This window comes from Vombatus ursinus, unplaced genomic scaffold, assembly GCF_900497805.2.
Source record: "Vombatus ursinus unplaced genomic scaffold, bare-nosed wombat genome assembly UNPS02014799.1, whole genome shotgun sequence".
Lineage (NCBI taxonomy): Eukaryota > Metazoa > Chordata > Mammalia > Diprotodontia > Vombatidae > Vombatus > Vombatus ursinus.
This window is the reverse complement of record NW_020954577.1, coordinates 14,763,338-14,784,935: the sequence shown is the minus strand read 5'-3', so window position 1 is coordinate 14,784,935 and position 21,598 is coordinate 14,763,338. Positions and strand designations below refer to the sequence as shown.

Here is a 21,598-nt window from a genome sequence, read left to right as displayed (position 1 = left end):
CTGCAACACTCTCATTTTACAGATACGGTAACTGAGGCAGCATGGGGAGGCCCCATGGCCGTAAGCAGAGTCGGGAATCCCACCCCCACTCTTGGACGACCCCAATACCAGAGGCAGCCCCATCGAGGTGGACGCGGGGCCGTGCGCTGGCCCGGGGCTTGGCTCTCCCGCAGACAAGCTCACGTCTCTCCATCTGACTGTGAGTTCCTCCAGGGCAGAGACCATTTTTGCCTCTCTCGGTATCCCCAGCACTTAATGCAGAGTCTGGCTCACAGCAGGAACTTAACAAAAGCTGTAGACTCGACTGCAGCAACACAACCCATTGTTACAGACGTACAGAGATGTCCCAGGATTTGAGATTCGGAGTTAGAAGGGGCCTGGGAGTTTATCTAGTCTGACTGTCTCATTCTACAGACGAGGAAACTGAGGCCCAGAGGAATGAAGAGCTGGCCCGAGGTTTTTAGCAGCAGGCCTGGTAGAGCCCACGCTCGCTCTCACGCCACGGCCCCATCCCTCCTCCTGCAAGAACCGTTATCCCACCTTTTGATGAAACCGTCCAGCTTGTCTTCTCGCTCGGTCAAGAACTGAATGCATTTCTGGAAAATGCAGCTGATGTAATGCACCTTCATGGCCAGGACCTCGTTCATGTCCCTTTGCTTCATACACTTCTCACAGATCAGGTCCATCACACGGTAGCATCTCTTCAGGGCGTCCTCCTCGGCCAGCAGAGGGTTTTCTTTTACAAGCATCACGATCTTCAAGAAATACCAACAAACTACGTTTAATAGGAATCTACATGTAAAGCCTATATCAGATTGAGGGCCGTCGGGGGGAAGGAGGGGGAGAAAAACTTCAAACTCAAAGCTTATGGAAGTGATTGTTGATAAGCCAAAATAAATTAATAAAAAATTTAAAAAAAGCAACAAACTCAGAAATGTGAGGAGGCATCTCCCTAAATGCACCGATTAACAGGCTCAGAATATAGTTTGTTAATAATAATTATAATAATGATGATAGCTGGCATTGATACAGCGCTTCAAGGTTTACAAAATACTTTAGTTACTTAGCTAATCCTCAGAACAACCCTTTGAGGTAGATGCTATTATACCCATTTTACAGAAGAGGAAGTTGAGGCTGAGAGGTTAAGTAAGACTTGTCAAGGGTCACAGAGCTAGCAAGTATCCGAGGCAGGATTTAAACTCAAGTTTTCCTAACTCCAAGATCAGTCCTCCATCCACATGGCCACTTGCTGCCTTCAGTCAACTTCGGAGAGTGTTCAAAGCAGAAAGCCAGCAATTAGCCTTCCAAACAATTAGCTTTCCAATTAGTTCCTTCGTTAGTTTCCTTTCCCTCCCATGTAAAGACTGCAAGGAAAACTAGAAAGCAGTCAGGCAGAAATTAGGTTTAGACCCCAACATCTCACACCATTTACCAAGATAAGCTCCAAATGAGGCACATGACTTAGACATAAAAGCTTATATCATAAACTTGAGAAGCAAGGAAGGAATTACTTTTCCCATCTACGGATGCAGGAAGAGTTCATTACCAAAAAAAGGAATCAAGAGGACCATAGAAGATAATATGGGTAACTTTATCTAAATAAAATTTAAAAGTTTTCATTCAAACAAAACCAAGTAGTTGATATTGGAAGGGAAACAGTCAACTGGGGGGAAAAATCTTTCTAGCAAGTTTCTGTGATAAATAATTTCCTAGGAAAAGAAATTATTCAAGTCTTTCCTAGGAAAGGAAGTTACTAAAATCTTTAAGAATAACCATTTCAGTCTCACCATACAAGATGTCAAACGGTATTATAAAGCTGTAATTATCAAAACAATCTAGTACTAGCTAAGAAATAGAGTGGTGAATCAGTGGAATAGATTAGGTACAAATTACATTATAGTAAATGACCACAGTAATCTGGTATACGATAACCCCAAAGATCCAAATTTTTGGAAGAAAAACTCATTATTTGACAAATAATGGGAAAACTGTAAAACAGTACAGCACAACAAGGTATAGACCATCTCACACCGTATATCAAGATAAGGTCAACATGGGTACATGATTTACACATAAAGGGTGATACCATAAGCAAATTAGGAGAGCATGGGATGGCTTATCTGTCAGACCTATGGATAAAGGAAGAATTTATGACCAAATAGAGAGCATTACAACATGTAAAATAGATAATTTTTATTATATAAAATTTAAAAGTTTTTGCACAAATAAAACCAATGCAATCAAAATTAGAAGGAAAACAGAAAACTGGGGGGAAAGTTTGCAACAAGTATCTCTGATAAAAGCCCTATTTCTCAAATGAGTCTATTTAATAAAAATACAGGTCATTCCCCAATTGATAAATGGTCAAAGGATATGAACAGGCAGTTTCTGGACAAAGAAATCAAAGCTATCTATAGTCACATAAAAAAAAATGCTCTAGATCACTACTGATTAGAGAAATGCAAATTAAAACAACTCTGAGGTACCATCTCATACTGTCAGATTGGCTAATCTGTTAAAAAAGTAAAATGATACATCTTAGAGGGGATGTGGGAAAACTGGAACACTATTGCACTGTTGGTAGAGTTGTAAACTGATCCAACCATTCTGGAGAACAATTAAAAACTATGCCCTAGGGCAATCAAACTGTGCATCCCCTTTGATCCAGCAATACCACTGCTAGGTCTATATCCCAAAGACTTCCAAAAAAAAAAGGTAAAAGGACCTATTTGTACAAAAATATTTATAGCAGCTCTTTTTTGTGGTGGCTAAGAATCAGAAATCAAAGGGATGCCCATCAATTGAGGAATAGTTAAACAAACTGTGGTATGATTGTAATGGAATATTATCATGCTGTAAGAAATGACAAGCAGGATGATTTCAGAAAAACCTGGAAAGACTTACATGAACTGATGCATAGTGAGGTGAGCAGAACCAGGAGAACACTGTACATAGTAATAGCAATATTGTTCGATGGAGAACTGTGAATGACTTAGCTATTCTCAGCAATACAATGATCCAAGACAATCCCAAAGGACTAATGATGAAGCATACTATCCACCTCCAGAGAAAGAACCAATATTGATTAAATACAGACTTAAGCGTGCTATTTTTTACTTTCTTTCATTCTTTTTCTTTTGTTCAAGTCTTCTTGTAAAAAATGACTAATATGGAAATGTTTTACATGATTGCACATGTGTAACCTATATCTAATTGCTTACTGTCTCAGGGAAGGGGGAGGGGAGGGAAGGAGGGACAGAAGGTCAGAATTTGGAATTGGAAATTAAAAAAAAATCCAAATGTTAAAAAAAAACTGTTTTAACATGTAATTAGGGAAAAAATAAAATATATTAGACAAAAAAATAACAGCCATTCCCAAGTGATAAGTGGTCAAGAGATATGAATAGACAGGTGTGTTTGTTTTTGCTTTTGCTTTTTTTGGTGAGGCAGTCGGGGTTAAGTGACTTGCCCAGAATTACACAGCTAGTGTCAAGTGTTTGAGGCTGGATTTGAACTCAGGACCTCCTGACTCCAAGGCACTGGCCACCTAGCTGCCCCTAGGCAGTTTTTAAGGGAAGAAATTCAAGCTATTAACAGCCATAAAAAACAAAACTCCACTTCAGATCACTAACAGTGATAGAAATGTAAGGAACTGTAAATAGGAGGTTCCACCTCACATTCATTAGATTAGCAAAGCTGACAGAAAAGGAAAATGACAAATGTTGGAGAGGTTATGGGAAAACAGCCACATCAATGCCCTGTTGTTGGGGCAGTGAGCTGGTCAAACTATTCTGGAAAGCAATCTGGAACTACACCCCCAAAAGTTACTAAACCGTACATACCCTTCGATCCAGTGATACTACTGTTATTAACAATCTCAAAGAGATGAAGGAAAGAGGAAAAGAACCTATATATGCAAAAATATTAACAACAGAATCTTTTGTGGTGCCAAAGGACTGGAAACTAAGATGAAGGCCATCAATTGGGAAATGGTTGAACATATTATGGTATATGAATAGGATGGAATATTACCGTGCTATAAGAAATGACAAAAAGAACCCTTTTAGGGAAACCTGGAAAGATTTATATGAACTGATACAGGGTGAAGATAACCAGAACGCTTTATACAATAGCACCATTTTGAAAGAACTCTAATCAATGTAATTGGCAACCATGAGTCCTTAGGACCAATGATTAAAAATGCTGCTTCTTTTCCTGACAGATAAAATTTAGGGTACACGATATTTTTTTTTTGACGCGGCCCATGACTGAATATTTGTTACAAAGGTTTTGCTCTCTTTGTTAATTGAAAAAACATAAAATTTAATTTAAAAATGAAAACAAGGAAAATGTCATCTTGCCCTTCACCTGGAGGGAAGAACTGGGATAATGCCTAGCCCTCCTCATCAAGTTTTGGGTACCAGCAAAGCCTGGCCCATTTATGTCTGAAGTGTTAGAAGGGTTCTGTAGGAAAAAAAAAAAAACAGTTGAGATAAATTCCTGGGAGATTTCTAAGGGAAGTGCTGGGGCTGGTTTCCCATCCCTTGTGGCCATGTAGGGGAGGAAGGGAAAGGACAAACCGAAAATCACTTCCATTAGCAGGATCATAATTTGGACGGTTAAGAGCAAAGTTCCTAACCCTCCTGCACTTGGGTGGAGGGGTCCATGGGGGCTCCCTGGGCCTGCTCTCCAGGGACCATGCCACTGACAGGGAGGGCTCTGTCTTTTCCACTGGTTTGTACTTTAAGAGCAAACTCTCAAAAGGCCTGGGGATGGTTTGCTGCGCACAGGCCAATTCGGAGCTAAGGGCAGGGCAGAAAGGGATGCCCTTTCCTGCTGTGAATTACTGGCAGAGTCAGTCCGTGGGCTGGCACCATGCAAGGTGCTGCTCACCAACGAAGCGGTCTCTGCCCTCTAGAACCTTACATTCTAGCAGGTGGACACGTCTGCAGAGATAAGAACATACAGAACATCCAAAGTCATTTCAGAGGGAGGGAATCAGAGCGCTTGAAGGGGGAGGGAAAGGAGGGGGAGAGACGAGGCGTGGTGTGAAAGAGAGAAGAGCCAGGGGCGAGCAGGGGCTCAGAAAGGCTCAGGGGAGAGCCAAGGATTGGGCTGTTTATAGCCTGTTAGCCACAAGAATGTCTCCGGGTCTTGATTAAAGCTTTCATCACAGGCAGGACCATCAACAAGTCTAGAACGTCAGACTTGAGGCAAAGAGCCGGCTTGACAAAATAAGTACCAAGGGGACCTTGGCTGACCAGACATACGCCTTTCATCGTCTTCTCTGAACACCAGCCCATGTCTCTACTCACGACTTGCATACGAGCTTGAACCAGGGAGCGAAGAACAATTAGCAAACCTGTTTACACACTGGTTATTACTTATAATTGTTTGTTTGCTGACACTGAGGTCTCCTTAGGAAGTGGGCTTGTTCACTATTTTCATACAGCGACAATGGTAGCAGAAGCTCGCTAGGGGTAAGCTTCTAACTGAACTCTGATGGCTTTGTCTCTCTCTCCCTCTCTGTCTCTTTCTCTCCCTTTCTCTGTCACTCTCTCTCCAAGTCTCTCTCCCTCCCTCTTTCTGTCTCTGTCTCTATCCGTCTCTCCCTCCCTCTTTCTGTCTCTGTCTCTATCCTTCTGTCTCTCCCTCCTTCTGTCTCTGTCTCTCTATCCTTCTGTCTCTCCCTCCCTCATTCTGTCTCTTTCTCTATCCTTCTGTCTCTCTCTCCATGTCTCTCTCCCTCCCTCTTTCTGTCTCTGTCTCTATCCTTCTGTCTCTCTCTCCCTCTCTGTCTCTCTCTCTCCATGTCTCTCTCCCTCCCTCTTTCTGTCTCTGTCTCTTTCTCTATCCTTCTGTCTCTCTCTCCCTCTCTCTGTCTCTGTCTCTCTCCTTTCCTCTTTTCTCTTCTCTGCTCTGCTCACGGGCTCAAACACTCAAACACGGGCTCAGTTCAGGCAGCTTATGAGATTCTTCTGGATAATATCATTGATCCTGTTTCCTCAGAAAGGGCAGCAGGGGCTCCAGAGCCAGTGGTCAATTAAAGGCAGGCCCATCTTGCCCACACTTGCCTCCTAGAGGCCTGTTCCCTGGAGCTCTGCTGCCATTCCTCGCTATACCTGTTTTTCTCTTTTGATGATATGTGTTGCAGATTCCAGGCAAGGAGCCCAAATCTCCCAGTGCTGCCTGAGTCCCACAGGAGCCCAAGCAAACCTCTGTTGCCATAGCGACCCCAGGGCTGTGATGCTGCTATACAGGCAGCTATAATGCAATGAAAAGATAAGTCATGGAGGTGGGGGAAAGGGAGGGCTTCATGCTTCTGTGACAGGTCTGGGGGTCAGCTGGCCTGGGGCTGTGCGGTGAAGCAGCCTGCTCTGCTCTGGGAGGCTCCCTATGAACATGGTGCCTCATGAACAAGGGCTCACGTGACATTGCTGGGCCTCCAGGACAGGCATAGAGAGAGGGTCTCCCGAGGGTGGCTAAAGGAACACTGGTGCCCAGACTTGTAGATCTACGTAGGTCCAGCCACAGGTGGGCTGGGTTTTGGTCTGAAAGAGAAGGCCAGGGGGCCTCGGGAGGGTGGCAGGATCTCTGCCTTCTCAGTATTTAGAGGGTCGCCTTCGGAGGAGGGCCCAGGCATGCTGGGTCCCAAGGGCAGAAAAAGGAGCCATGGGCGTGGGGAGGGCGGTCAGGGCAGGTGCCCTGAGCCTCCGAGCTGTTCCAAGTAGGGATGGGCCACTCTGGGAGGCAGCTGGCTCACGCTCCTGGGAGACCTTTAAGGCTGGATGCCCGCTGGTCAGGGATGCGGCAGAGGGGACACTCAATCAGTCCGGGCTGGGGTCTGAGATTCTGCAGGGACGGGACCTAACTCCCAGCATGCTCTGGGCTCCCAAGTTCTCCTAAGCTGATTTCGGGAGGCTGCTTTTCCAATGATTCATCTCTTTTGTAACAAATGAGTCTCTGAAGTGATAGCTTCCTCATGCTTTCAGCCTTTAAATAGTTGGATCCAGGGGACTGCAGGCCTCTAGTGTGACCCTGGGAGATGAGGTTACCTGAAAAAAGTCCCAAAGAGTGGAGCCTCTCTGGCTATGCGAGAGGAGGGAGGACTCCAGCGGGGGGAGGGTGGGGTGGGGGTGGGGGATCAGAAAATCACTGGGAGGGAAGCGGGGATTCTCCGGCTCATTAGAAACAGAGCTGGAAAGCAGGGTGAGTATGGTCTCCATGAGTCACACAAACACAAAGTGCCCAGGTAGATGACTGTGCCCCCAATACCCCAGGAAGCACAGAGGCCTGGGCACCCAGAGCAGGCTCTGTCTCGGTCGGGGTAGAGTGAAAGGCCTCTGCTTTATCAAGGCTCACAGGGAGGGAGAGGCCAGGGGGCCACTCGTCACAGCATTTGGGGAATTCCACACCTACGAAGGCATCAGGACCAAAGCCTCAGGTGCCAGGCCTCACATTGCCCGGACCTTGGCCAACAGCAGGGCGACAAGTGCTAGGCACGTGTTATGAGCAGGCTACCCCTCCCTGCGCATAAACCACTCTCCTTCCTGGGATCAGGCGAGGGCGTCAGACTCAGATGCCCAATCCCATCTCCTTGCTGGCTCAGCCTCTTCTTTCCCAGCATCTGAGAGAGGGTCCTTGAGGGTGGGAGCCCGGCCAAGGGCTGCTTCCCCCATGTCTGGCTGGCACGCACCCCCTTCCATCTCCTCTCCTCAATCCAAAACAACAAAGCCCCTCGCTTCCCTGCGCCCCCTGTAGGCTTTCACATCTCCAACCACCTTATCCCAAGCCTTTCCGTGTTCAGCTCCAGCCCTCCACCAGGCCCCCTGAAGCCTCTGTTCCCATGACCTGCTCTCCTTCAACCTAGGCCTCTGTCTGAGATGCTCTTACAATCTCCTTGCACCCCCGAACGTCAAACCCTGCTGTCCTGTCTGGTCTCTGTGTCCCTGGCCCAGGGAGGGAAGACTCCTTCCTCCTCACTGCTCGCAATCAGATGCTGCTCTGCCCTTGAGGTGGCCTTTCCCCTCTGGCTCGTCTAGGCCACAGACAGCTGCCCCCTGGTCTGCAGGTCATTCTCTCTCCTTCTCACGGAGATCAGTGCCTAGCTCACTCTGTCCCTCCATTCCCACCTCTGCTCTTCTGCAGGAGGATTTCAATATACAGACCAAGTCCCCACGGCCTGGATTCCTGTGCTGTCATATTCCAATAATTGGTAACCTCTGCCCCACCTCAGCCACCCAGAAGGGTAGTACTACCATGGCTCAGGGCTGCCTGTGAGTCTTCTGAACTCTGAGATTGGCCCTCCCTGATCACAACCCCAGACCTTCCATCTCTGCCCATGCCTGGCTCAGTCATCCTCCCCATCTCCGGTCACCACACCCCTCCCGGCCCTGCCAGGCATCCTCCGTCCCTTCCCAGGGCTACTCTAAGAGCTGAGCAGCTCAGCTCCCCTGACCTCTGCCTTTGAGTCCCAAGCTCTGCTCCTGTCCTTCTGCCCCCGAGGCCTGGACAAACTCCCAAGCTACCTCGGCTGCAGGATCTGCCTCCATCAGTTTCGAGGTGGAAGGGCCCTCTTCTCGGTCACCCAGGCTCGTGACATCAGACGCCCTCTCTCTCTCTCCCCAAATCCGCCATCAGATGCAAGGTCTTGTCAACACTGGGAGTACACCTTCTCTCACACCTGTCCCTTCCTCTCCACTCACACGGCACCGAGCCTGGGTCAGGCCCTCGTCACCTCTGGCCTAGGCTGTGACAATGGGCTCCCGATTAGCTTCCCCACTTCCCATCGATCCCCTCACCAATCTCGCCTCCTCACAGCTGCCAAAGGAATCTTCCTAAAGTGCACGTCTGACCCCGACCTTCCTCAGTCTGGCTCCAGCCTCCTAAGGGTCACTGGGCTGTAGCCACACAGCCCTGAACACTGAGTCAAGATGACCTCTGAGAATATGGGCGAGTCACTTAACTCTTCCTTGCCTCAGTTTCCTCTCTGGTAAAATAGGACAATCATACGAGTAACACTGTTATAAGCTGCAAATGAGATAATGCAGGTAAAACAATTTGCGAACGTTAAAAGCCCCACAGGAATGTCAGCTCTGACTGTGGAGTAGCATGCTCAGTGGGGGCGGGGACACAGTTCTCAGTCACTTACTGGTACTGTGACAGCCTCATTTTCCTCATCTGAAAGATGGACATAAAAGGAGCATGGACCTCCCAGGCTGTTGTGAAGAGCACAAGCGTAAGGCCCACTGCCACCCCGGCCCCAAGGGGCAGGACGGCCTCTCCCCACGAGGGGCGCCCTGGGCAGAGCTGCCTCGGGGACGCTGAGCTTCCCCCAGAAGTACCTTGACCGGATGGAGATTGGTCGTGGTGACCATCTTGTGCAGGGGCCCTGCCAGCTTTGGGGGCAGCCTGGGCTCCTTCTCCAGTCCCTGGGGCTTCGTGTAGTAATCCAGCCTCTCTCGGGGACAGAAGTTGTTAATCACAGTCACGCAGTCGTGTTGGCCTTTGAAAAGAAGCAGCCGCTGAGAAGCCTCATCTTGGAGCACGGCGCAGGCCTGCCCACGTTCTGGTCAGGGTTCCCTCCCCACGACCCTAAGAGGAGCACCCGGGCTGCCGTGTCTGCTCTTCATGAGGACCTGGGGGACCCCGGCTCTCCGTGCCCCTAGCCCAAGCATCCTGGATTTTCATAAACTTGGAATTTATAGGAATGTCTACATATGGCTCCCTTACTAGAACAGCACAGAATAGAAGAGAAACTCCTTGAAGGCAGGGCCCAGTTCCCCGTTTTTCTTCATGTCCCCAGCACCTTACAGTGCTTGGCACCTATAAAAGGCCACAAACTAGGCAAGTGTCCCAGAGGCTCACAGTAATCCCACACCCAGCATCTTCTAACCTCTGACTCTTGACTTCCACCATGGCGGCCACGACACAGATGAGTCTGTCACGATTTTTAAATAGTTCTGAGGAAAGAGCTTTATATACAATTTCTTGCTGAAATGTCTAACTGGGAAGGCAGAAATGAGCTGTTTGCTACTCTCAATGAAGAACTGGGGGCCCCCCATTCCCCTCCTGTCTCCTCCCCCAAACATATCTAGTTTCCTCATCCCAAATCTAATTCCTTTCTATAGAAGGTTTTTCTTTTTCTTCTTCCTTTTCTTGGGCAATGAGTGGGCTTGAGAAATACCTGTCTTACTATGAGATGAACAGGGTTCCCTATGAAATAGGTAGCTTGGCTTGGACTCCTCACTCTGCCTCCTCAATTAAGCTCTTAGCCTCTTCTCTGACTCTCTCAAAGCAGAAAAGGCCAGATCAGGGAAGGTAGCCTTTGCCCAGAAAGGCCCTCTAAAGGGATCCACTCTCTCAGTCAATGACTCTCTGCCTCCTTCCCTTCTAGGGCACCCTTGTCACTGCCCCCCAAATCTGGGCACTTAATTGGGCACATTCCAAATGAGAAAATACTTCCAAGACTCATTTCCAAATGGTACTGCCTTTTCACCTTCCAGTCTACTCAGCCCAGTAGGGCTGGGGCTCACTGGGGCTCCAGAGAACATTGGAGAATGAACCAGGGAAGGCATTTAATAAACACTGGACATAGACTACTCATCACCAAAGCATCCGGAGCTCTCTTATGACTTGGGCTCTTTCCTCCACAATCACTAACTAGGAGAACCAAGTTCAAGGGAAGGATTCTGCTTCATCACCCATTCCTTATGAGGGAATCAGCCACCGGGACACCTATTTCTCTAAGAGAATCACATTCCTGGCTGTGAGAAATAGCTTCCTAACGCACAGGCCTAACCAGCTCACACCCCTGCTCAGTCTCATTCAATATGGCTCCTGGGACCTCATTTCAGCCTGGTGGTGGAAGCCCTCAGAGATATGACTCCAACTCACCTGCTCAGGCTCATTTCCTAGGCCTCCCTTCACCCACGCCACAATCCAGACAAACTAGCTTGCTTAGCACTTTTTAAACATCTTTTTTCCAGCCTTTGCACAGGCTGCCCTTCCTTCCTGATCTCTGCCTGTAAAGATCCATGGCTTCCTTCCAGGCTCACCTGTCAGGTGCCATCTTGTATTAGAAGGCTCGTCTATCCCCTGTTAGCTGTTAGCCCTCTCCTTCCCTGAAGCATCTCACTTTTACTTATTTGCCTACATGTTGTGTGCCCCAGTAAATGTAAACTCCTTGAGGGCAGGAGCTGTTTGTCATGTTGGTCTCTGTCTCCTCCTCCTCCAGAACAGGGTTGGCATAGAGGAGCTGCTCAATGAATGTTTGTTGAATTGCAGAGTGAAAAGATGCTGACTTAAGAACATGGCGTTTGTTAAGGGCCTTCCCATCCTTCCTAGCTTCTCTTAAGAGCTGTAAGAGCTGGCCACCCGCCCCACCACCATCCCCATGGCGTGTGTCCATTTCAAAAAGGCCAGCCAAAAGGACCGGCATGGAGAAGGGAGAAATCTGCGGCCAGTATTCTGAAACACAACTAACAGCTGACATCAAGGGGGCACTTGAAATGTCAAGTGATTTTCATCCCAAAGGGACAATGTTGAGAATTTTTTTACGAGTTGCCTCCCATCCCCAATCACCAATAGCATTTGACTAATTACCCACAAAGGCCGCCATCTGCGCTGCTGTCCTGCCAACTGAATTCACAACATCCGTGTCTGCTCCAGCTTCCAGCATTACCCGAGTAATCTCTTTATTTCCTAGAGTTGAAAGGAATATGTGCCTTACCCTTAAGGGCAGTGTAATTTTAAACACTTTTCCCCAAGACTCTTGAAGGGCTTTATCTGGTGAATCTTCTTGCCGTTTCAGAATTGGCATCAGTTAGGCTCACGGGGCATAGGAGCCGGGACGGGACCATCTGGTCTGCAGATTCCTCTCCGCCCACCCCTGGAAATGACCTGTGCGAGGCGTTTAACTCGCTCAGCAGAACCAGAGGTCTCTTTCCAGACTTACCGCTGGGCAGTGTAGACCAGAGATCGAGCTGGACTGGGCCCGGGTTAAGATTCCATCCCAGATACTTCCTGGCTATGTGATGTTGGGCAAACCACCCAAGCTCTCTAGGCCTCTACTGCTTCATCTGGAAAATGAAGCCACTGGACTCAGTTACCTCTAAAGTCTGACTTCTTCCACATGTACTTTGCCAAATACACATTAGGTTTTAAATTTTTAAAAAATAATTTCAGCTTTGATGAAGGGGGAGGACAAGTTATCAAGTGCTTCTTGAAAAACCTAAACTGGCCTCAGGGCCGCACAACTGTGTAGAGGAAAAACCCCTTTAAGAGCTCGATGATTAGGGACCAAGGAAAGACTCGTTAGATTTAAAGAAAACGTGAAAGCCCAAGAAGGTGGAAGATTCCCCCCAACTCACCAGAAAGTCCGGCGAACATCAGGGCCGTGTAGCCGTGCTCATGCTCATTGCAGTTCACGTTGGCCCCGTGTCGCAGGAGCATCCGACACATGTCCATCTTCCCTTTGTACGCTGCGTGCATGAGCGGCGTCATCCCGTGCTTTGGGGAAAAGCAAGGAAAAGGGAGAGGTCAGTTACCAGGGTGATGAGGAAAGTCAGAGAACTAACTGTGAGCAGATCATGGCTCCATAAGGCACGAAGCTAGGCGGGGGAATCAATGGGCACGGACCCTTTCTCGGGTTTGAGAAATGACATCCACGTTCTAGACAACTTCAATGGCAGCTGATCCCACAAGCGCAATAAACAAGTGGGTTATCTGACTTAAATACGTGCATTTCAAAGGTGATGGGGTGAGAATGGCATTGAGAATCTTTTATTCATCACATAGCAAAGTCACAAGAGCTCATTCACAGCTTCAAGATGCCCCGGCTCCGGGGAGATGCTCATGGACGTGCTGTTATCTGTGTTTGCCTGTCGGACCCGGGGCTTGGTGACCTTGCGAGGCTGACCGCCTTCTGTCCCTCCCTACAGTGCCTCGTCCGGGGCCGGAGTCCACAAGCAGGGCTCCGTCAATACTGCCCAATTCCTTGGACACAGACCCTCACCAAGATGTGTTTTTACTTTCCAAAGCAAGTTTACCATAGTTGGCGCTCTCCCAACTCAACTGTGTCCCTTCCTTTGGAGTCGCAGCCAACTGCCTACGTGCCCCTTTTATTCTTCCTGAAGACAGACGCTTTGAAAGACAATACGAGGAAAGCCGTAAAATCGAATTGTTTGATATTTGGCCAGTAAAGACTCTTGGGACTGGTAGTTAGCTTGGACTCCCTTTATAAGTCATGGCCCATGGTTCTAGGTGATAATACAGAAATATCTTTTTTACAACAGGAAAACCCTCCCCAAGGCAACCAGTAGGCTTACTTTGCTTGTCACCAATTTAAAAGTCATTTTGCATATCAGAGATGTTCAATGACTTACAAAGGTCACACAGCAAGTGAGACCTGAAGCCAGGTCTCCCAACGCCCCATCTAGTGTTCTTCCTCCTGTCTCTGGACACCCCCAGGCCAGTCTCTAACTGCAGCCCTTTTAGGAAGATCTGTGTGTGCCTCATTTTCCTTTCCTTACCACTAACCAGGACCTCCAGCTAGCCTGCTTCTTGTCCGAGGGCATGGGAGCTGAGATTTGGAGCTGCAAGGTGGAGTACAAACCTCCCCCCCCCCCCCATATACATAGAGGACAAAGAAGCCCATGGAGGGGGAGTGACACAGTACTGGTCCTTCATCCCAAGTCCTCAGCCTCCAAAGTAGGGCCAGGGTGAGCTGCAAGGTCCTTCTGGACCACCTCCAATATTCCCAAGGAGCCCAAGCTCGGCCCCTCACTTTCTGATGAGCAAACTGTTCTCTTGTAGGCCCATGACCGTTCCCACACCCCGTCCCCGAAACCTGGCTTGGCTCAGCTGAGCTCCCTGCCCAGGGCTCCCAGCTCCGCCGCAGGACTCCAGGTTACTTCTAGAACATTCAGCTGCCATCAGCAGATGGAGCTTCCATGCCTGGAGCCCTGGCTCCTTCCCGAGCATCACCCCCATCGTCCCTCGCCCTCCAGTCACGCTTCTGCTCTGTGTCTTATTGATCACGTGGGCTCCACCAAGGTCATTGCACCCTCTCCTCTACCACCCAACTCTCCAAAGGAGCAGTCAACACTCGTGCTTATATTTCCCTGAGCCCTCACTTTGCTTCTTAAACCCTGGGTCCTGGCTTCTTCCCCAAGCACTACACTGAAATGGGTCTCTTGACATCCCAAGGACCTTCACCAGTTCCCGTTGCCCACAGGCTTCTCTCCTCACTGCTTGGGATCCTCTGCAGCTCCTATCACTGCTTGTCACCCCGGCCTTCCTTACTCTTCACCACTGGACTTTTCTAGTGGCCTAACACTGGCCAGCTTCTCCTCCTTGTGTCCTGGCAGGTGTTTCTGGAGGTCCTCCTCCATTCCCACCCATTCTCTCTCTCAGAAGTTTATGGAGCACTTCCTCTGTGCCAAGCAATGGGCTAAATCCTGGGGATACAACTCCAAAAGCTAGGAAGACCCTGCCTGCAAGGAGCTTACGTCCCAATAGAGAGAGCTATCACTAGCCAGGGCAGGATCACTTGGTCTGGGGAGTCAATGGCATGGTGAAGAAAGCTACACTAGCCCCTATCTGGTCTTTAGGAAAACTAACAAGCGGAGAGATTATTCTACCTGCTCACTGTTGCTGTCTCTGTCTCTCTCATACACACACATACATACACACAGATACACACACTCACACACAGTGTACATGGTAACAGCAATACTATTAAGGCTGATCAGCTGGGAAAGACTTGGCTACTCTGATAGAGATAATGAACCATGACAATTCCAAAGCACCTATGATGAGCGATGCTTTCCACTTCCAGAAAAAGTGCTGATAAATCCTAAATGCAGACTGAGGCAGACTTTTTTTTCTTTTTAATTTTTTTGGAGGTGAGGCAATTGGGGTTAAGTGACTTGCCCAGGGTAACACAGCTAGTAAGTGTCTGAGGCCAGATCTGAACTCAGGTCCTCCTGACTCCAGGGCTGGTGCTCTATTCACTGAACCACCTAGCTGTCCCTGGAAGCAGACTTTTTTAACTTCATTTTTCTTGCTTTTTTTTTTTTTTTGATACATGGCTAATATGGAAATGTTTTATGTGACTTCATACATATAACTGATATGACATTGCTTATCTTCTCAATGAGTGGGGGAGGTATAGGAGGGCAGGTGAGATTTTAGAATTCAAAATAAAAAAAAGAATGTTAAAAATAATAATCAATAAACATTTATTAAGTGCCTACTATATGCCAGGCCCTGTGCTAAGTCTACAAAAAGAACAAAAGACAGTCCTTGCCCTGGAGGAGACTGCAATCTAACTAGGCTAGCTAATCCAACTCCCTCATTTTCAAGAGGAGGAAACCAAAACCCAAGAAGGTTCCGTGACCCCCAAGGTTGGCCCAGATCAAACCCGCGTGCTCAGGTTTTAAATGCAATCGCTCTCTGCTGCACCATGGTGACAACCCAGGGAAGACTTTCGGTATTCTGAGTTACTGCTCATCTCTAGGAAGAGACTCGCTGGGCTGCTGACCTCTAAGGTCCCTGCCGGCCGTCCGGGCAGCTGGCTTTGCTCATTCCACCCTGGCAGCACCTCTAACTGGGGCCAGATAAAGCATCCTTACGCTGCGCCGGCAAGAAGGGATGGCAAAGGACATTGTGCCCGGCACTTTCCACTGGGCCACACTGCAGAGGCAGGACTTCTGACCACTGCCTCGAATGACCAGGCTTCAGCCCACTTCTGCTCTGCTCTGTCATCAGCCAGAGAACTTTCCGGCGGCCAAGCCAGTCTGTTTCCTTAATGGAATGGAGTGGAATGTGGACCTGAATGCAGGCCCCAGAGAACTCTGTGAGCAGGCCCAGGAAACAAGTCTGCCTCCTACTTTTGGTGAATCCTGGGCCCTTTTCTTTACCTCATCCAAACAGTTGACACGAACATTCTTGCTTCCCAGCAGTCTCCCGGCCTCCTGGACATTCCCTTAAGAGAAACCACACATAAATAAGTCTAAGTACTCAGAAACGCAGAAAATGCCCCCCGCCAAAATCAAAGAAATGCCATTTGGAAATTGCTAAAAGCATGTCAGGTTAAGCGGTCAAGAATCCAAGGCTCCCTACAGCCCCCTGCCTCTCCCTCTGCATGAATTCTCTGCTCTCTGAAGGCTAGAGGAGATTTAGACCAACTACGTCACTAGCACCCATTCAGGGGCCCTTGGACCCTCCTGGGAAGCCCACTTGTCAGTGCTGTGTCAGGTCTACTGGATTCCTGCTCAGCTCTGGGCGGGGGTGGAGGTAGGGGGGTAGGGCGGTGGGGGGGTGGGGGTGTTGCTAGATCCCTTCCCTCCAGCTCCAAGAGGCAGTGACTTCAAAACCAGATCCAGTACACTCCATCAGGTACAGATCTGCTTCCTTTTAAGCAGTCATACAATGACAAAGATGATCGTGTTTGCCCTCCAAACACACAAAGCAATTTAACAGGTCAGCCAGCGGTGCCAGCCCTCAGGGAGCTTCCATTCTCAGGGAGATAATATGAGGGGAAAATGAGAACTAACTAACTGTAGGAGGAGGGAGAGAGAATGAAAGAAGTCTTTCAGAGCTGAGCCCAGGTGCTGGCAGGGTATAGGGGCAGGTCTCTGACACTATTTCCCCGGGCAGCTGAGGGTGGATCTCTTGAACTCAAGAGCTCTGAACTACACTAAGTTGGGCATCAATAGAGTGAGCCCTGGGGTGCAAAAGAGCTACCAGCTGCCCTAAGGAAGGGTGGATGGACCTCAGTAAAATGAGCTTGTAGGAAAGGCAGCGGGCAGCTGGCCTCTGCTCTGCCAGCCTGACATGGGGTTGGAGATGAAGAGGTCTGGGCATTGCAGGCAGGGACAGGACTGAACGGACAGCTGAGGGCATAAGAGGAAATAAGTGCAGGAGCCTTTATTCCTGTTTTGTTGGCAACAGGATAATGGTATGAAATTGGGAAGTGAATGCTTTAAAGTCAAGAAAGTCCCCTTAACCCACAGCAGCATTCATATGATTCAAATTTCATTAGGTTAATATTAGCCAGGCACACTGAGCACCCAGGGGGCCTCTCTTGAGTTCTCAGCCCCCTCCAGGATCTTCTGCTGTGGCTAAGCAGGGCAGCTCCAATCCTCGGACCTGGGGGCAGGGGCCAGAACGCCTAAGGAAGACCAAGGCTGGGAGGCTCGCTGCACCAAACCTCCTGGTTCGGTTGGAAACAGGACAATGGATGTGTATGTTAGCGCATCCCAGAAGGCTTTGCCATGACCCACATCCTAGGGTGGGAGGACTCCAGGGATTAAGGCCCAACAGAGAGCTGATTGTTCCTTTCCCTCAAAACAGTTTTCCTCTACTTAATGTGGGTCAGCTGTGTCTCTTCTCCAGAGGGGAATGTGCTCCCATGGCCACGAGTGGGGGGGAGGCAGGCCATTCACACCTGGATGGGAGGGGAGGACACACCTCCAAAAGCTGAGCAGAAGCTGCGGTGAGCACACCAGCGAGGCCAAGCTCTCGGAGTACCAGAATCCCTACCACAGCAGCTCTGACAAGAGGACGTCCAGCCTCTGCCTGGAAATGTTGGAGGCCGGTCCACACCGTAGGATCTATAGGGCAGGGGAACAGTCTGTCCAGGAGAGACGCTGTGGCTTTCCATCCCAGCACCTGACCCCTCTGTAACCTGCCCTCCATTCTCCACCATGAAGATCCCCCTCAACGATTTCTTGCCTGAGCATGCGTCTACATTCTAGGAGCACAGTTTTCTGTCTCCCACCTCTGCACCTTTGCCCAGGCCATCCACCAGGCCATCCATCAGGCCTGGCACAGTGTCCCTGTGGGAGTGCTGAGCTCCAACCAGGGCTCGTCTCAAGTTTCAATCACTTCGTAGAAGAGACCCTTCCTCAAATTCAGAGGTCTCCCTCCCAGTTATTGAGAACTTACTTTGAATGTGTTTTACATCAACTGACCAGTGCTGATGTTTGTTTCCTCACAGCACAATGTAAGCTCCCTGAAGTCAGGGAGAGTGACATTTTTTTTTTATTTTAGGCAATTGGGGTTAAGTGACTTGCCCAGGGTCACACAGCTAGTACGTGTCAAATGTTTAGTCTGAGGCCGCATTTGAACTCGGGTCCTCCTGACTTCTGGGCTGGTGCTCTATCCACTGCGCCACCTAGCTGCCTCGAGATTGACATTTTTGTCTTTGGGTCCCAGTGCCTGGCACTTGGCGGGGAGTGCTTCTGGACCTAGGATTTTATTGGTGCAGGGAGCTTCCTCCACCCACGAGGACTGACTCCAGAGCTGGATCGGGGCCCTGGGGAATTCAGGGCCTTGTCAAGGCTCAAACACCTGGGATGTGTCAGCAGCACGTCTTCCACCTCTGGAGTTTCTCTCTCTATCCACTAAACCAGACTGACTTTCTAGTCGCCATGTAATAAAGGCTTAATGTGTTATTCCTGAATGTGGGGAAGAGTGGAAAGAATCCTGGCTCTGCCGCTGAAAGATCTGAGTTCAAATGCTACCTCTGAGGCTGACCGTTAAACGTGAGCGACATCAGGCAAGTCCCCTCTGGGGGTAAAACGGATGCAGCAGGGGTCGTCCCAGTTGTAATTCTCTGAGCCCCTCAGACGAGCTACCCCCAAAGCCCTGGGCAACCTCACTCATCTGGGCCTCAGTTTCCTCATTTACAAAATGAAGAGGGTGCACTATACAGACCCGAGGGGCCCATTTTTAGAGTCAGGAGAAACAGCTAACACAGTAGGAAGTGTGCTAGATTGGGAGGTATGGGACCAGGATTCAAATCTAGGCCTCCCATTTACCGTGTGACCTTGGGTAAGTCACTTGACCCTCCTTTCACTTCTGAGACTCCTCTTCTGTAAAATGAGGGGGCTAAGCCAGATGGTCTGAGGTCCCTTCCTGCTTGTAATCTTTGCTTCCTTAATGGTATTAATCTGGCCTTTTAGCCTTTCCATTAAAGGTATAAAGGAATCTCAGCCTGGAAACCAGGGTTTTTCTGTTAAGTTGATTCCTAATCCTGTGTACCGAAAGGACTGGGGCATTCTCGCCCCTTTGGAGAAGGGAAGGGAAGGCGGGGACCAGAGACCGAGGAGAGGGAGGGAGACACTGAGTACAGAGGGGAAGGAGGGGGGTGGGGGAGAAGACCGTGACTCGACCTTAGCTGCGGGTTGTCTGCCACGGCAGAAGATCTGAACCCTCATCAGGGCGAGGGGAGATGTGACTGTCTTCTCCTCCTCACCCCGCCCCTTCAAAGAGGCCACCAGCTGCCTCTCCTCCCCGGACAAGCGACACGAAGCTACTACAGGCGCCTCTAAAGTGCTTCCCCGATCTAACATCGTCTCTACTTTTGTCCTTCTCTCTAACATGTGTCCAATGATCCACTGAGCGTTCAGGAGGGTGGTCGGGCTGCTTGGCTTTTGTACCCAGTCCCCCAGAGCCTAGAACAGTGCTAGGAACCACAGGAGGTTCCGAGGCCCCGGGGACGGTGCAAGGCGGAGATGTGGGCACACCTGAACTCAATCCCTCCGAGGGCACAGGTGGCCTGGAGTGTCTGCTGGGGAAGGGGCAGGTAGGGAGGTGGGACAGAAAAGACAGCGGGACTCGCTCGAGGGGCGGGATCTAGGTGGTCCTAGGGGAAGGGGCGAGGCCCAGCCCAGCCCAGGCAGGCTCCCACGTGCCCGGGAGCTCCTCCTCTCCGCCTCCCGCCCCCCCCCCCCGCCCCGGGCCAAGGCGGGGCCCGGCGTTCCAGAAGGCAGGAGCTGGAGCCAGCTTCTGGAGGCCAGGTTGGCCCTGCTCCGACACGAGCTGGGGGAGGGGGGAGTCACTTTGCGTGCAAGTGACCAGCAACCAAAGATGCCAGGCGGTGCTGGCTGGGGGGGGGGGTATGGAAGAGGGGCGCTCACATGTTAGGGTGCCCCCTTGGCCTGCAAGCCCAACCTTCCCCCCGTGGTGGGTGATAGCGCTGCAATCCCAATCTCAATGCTCGCGTTCCCTGGCTTCCCGGACCCTGTGCCCTCGTGCCCCTGCCAGCCAGGAAGGAGGTGGCCGCTCAGCCCCAGAGCCTTTCACGGTCCGGGCAGCAGGGGCTGGGGGGCGTCCTCACCTTGCCCGATCGCTTCCAGCAGCTCCTTCTCTTCCTGGGTCAGCTCGCCTTTCTTGGGAGGAGCCATGGGGGCGGCCGCCGCGCGCCGGGCCAGGGAGCCTGCAGGTGTCCTCCCGGCCCGCCCGCCCGCCAGAAGGCCTGGGAAACTTTGTTGCAGTATCTGTTGCAAACGTGCACTCCGTGGCCCGGGGACGACCTCAGCACAGGATACAATGTAGCAGCTCCCCGTCGAGGGCCGCAGCCTCCTCTGGGAGCGCGCAGTCACAGCGCCTCGGGATCCGCCTCCGATCGGGCCAGCCCGGAGGAAAGACCACGAGGCCAGGGACCAAGGGGAAGGCAGGAGCGTTCTCCCCACGTTGCCCGGCTGTTCGTGGCCAGCGACGGGCTCTGGACATTTTAAACCACGCGTGGGCTCTCCGCCTCTTCTGGGCGGCGGTTCAGCCTAAGTAGGGAGGCGCCAGAAGCCCCCGAGATGGCTCCGAACCGGCCTCGGGCATTTGTTTGCCACCCCCCCGTCTTTGGGTAAATGGTGCAGCCCGATGAGGAGAGGGAGGGGGAGAAGGGAAGGGAAGGCGGGGACCAGAGACCGAGGAGAGGGAGGGAGACGCTGACTATAGAGGGGAAGGAGGCGGGTGGGGAGTCGGGGGAGGGGGGGAGAACGTGACTTGAGGAGGAGGCGGGGCCCCGGGAGGGCGGAGTCCGAGGAGGAGGCGGGGCCTCGTGGCTGTCAATGTGTCCGTCCTTCACTGCTCCATTGTCTGCTTCCAGCACCGCTGCCGCCAGTGTCTCTCGGGCTCCAGCTCAGCCTCCTCCGGCCCCGCTGCCCGCCCCCGCCCGGACAGGTAAAGACCCCCGCGCTGCTCGCCGGGAGGAGCGGGAGGAGGAGCCGCGGCCGCCGCGAGTAGCCCGCGCCGGCCGGAGGGCACGCGGCCTCGCCTCGGCTCCTACCCCTGCTCTCGCCGCTGTCCCTGCCTCAGTCCCTGCCCGGCGGCCGGAGGGGAGCGAGGACTGGCGGCCTCGGCGCCGCGGGGGAGGGGGGGGGGGCGGGAAGCGGGGCGCCGCCCCGAGCGCGGGAGCCTCCTTCAAGCTGCGGGCTCTCGGAGAAAGGCGGGAGGGTTCGGTGCGTGGCGGCAGGGACGGTGGCTGCTTCATCGACCGCCTCCCCGCTGGACGTGTCTCCCCCTCCCCACCCCTCCCCACCCCATCCCCCATAAGCCCTGGGTGGGTCGAGCCTGTAGCTATCTGTGTCTCTAGTGACCACCCGGCACACAGTAGGCGCTTAATTAATGCTTGTTGTTTTGGATCCTGAGCCCTGGTCCGGAGCGTGTCGGTGCTCAGTCTCACGCTGGGACAGCTGGCTTCCTTCGGTGACAACCTTAGTAGTAGTAACAGCAATTATAACTGCCACGGACGTCGCGTTTAAAAGTTTGCAACGTGCTTGATTGACCTACCTGAGCTCTTCCGAGCCTT

At 51.1% G+C, this 21,598-nt stretch overlaps 2 protein-coding genes across 5 annotated transcripts in view; one reads left to right on the top strand and one right to left on the bottom strand.

Annotated features, from left to right (window-relative positions):
• The window catches only part of ANKMY2 (ankyrin repeat and MYND domain containing 2), a 29,359-nt gene extending 8,950 nt beyond the window's left edge, over positions 1 to 20,409 (bottom strand). The window contains exons 1-6 of one of the 2 annotated variants that reach the window (XM_027872251.1): positions 20,129 to 20,408; positions 15,924 to 15,988; positions 12,372 to 12,510; positions 11,605 to 11,703; positions 9,345 to 9,505; positions 541 to 755 (exon numbers count right to left, since the gene is read on the bottom strand). In XM_027872251.1, the coding sequence (XP_027728052.1) occupies positions 541 to 755; positions 9,345 to 9,505; positions 11,605 to 11,703; positions 12,372 to 12,510; positions 15,924 to 15,988; positions 20,129 to 20,195 (746 nt within the window). In that variant the 5' untranslated portion in view covers positions 20,196 to 20,408. Of the gene's footprint in view, positions 1 to 540; positions 756 to 9,344; positions 9,506 to 11,604; positions 11,704 to 12,371; positions 12,511 to 15,923; positions 15,989 to 20,128 lie in introns of both variants that reach the window. The other variant, XM_027872252.1, reaches the window with a different exon arrangement.
• A 491-nt stretch (positions 20,410 to 20,900) lies between these two features.
• Positions 20,901 to 21,598, top strand: part of BZW2 (basic leucine zipper and W2 domains 2) — a 73,647-nt gene continuing 72,949 nt past the window's right edge. For 2 of the 3 annotated variants that reach the window (XM_027872361.1, XM_027872360.1), the window contains exon 1: positions 20,901 to 20,970. The gene's annotated coding sequence lies outside the window, so the exon portion shown is untranslated. The remainder of the gene's footprint in view (positions 20,971 to 21,598) is intronic. The other variant, XM_027872362.1, reaches the window with a different exon arrangement.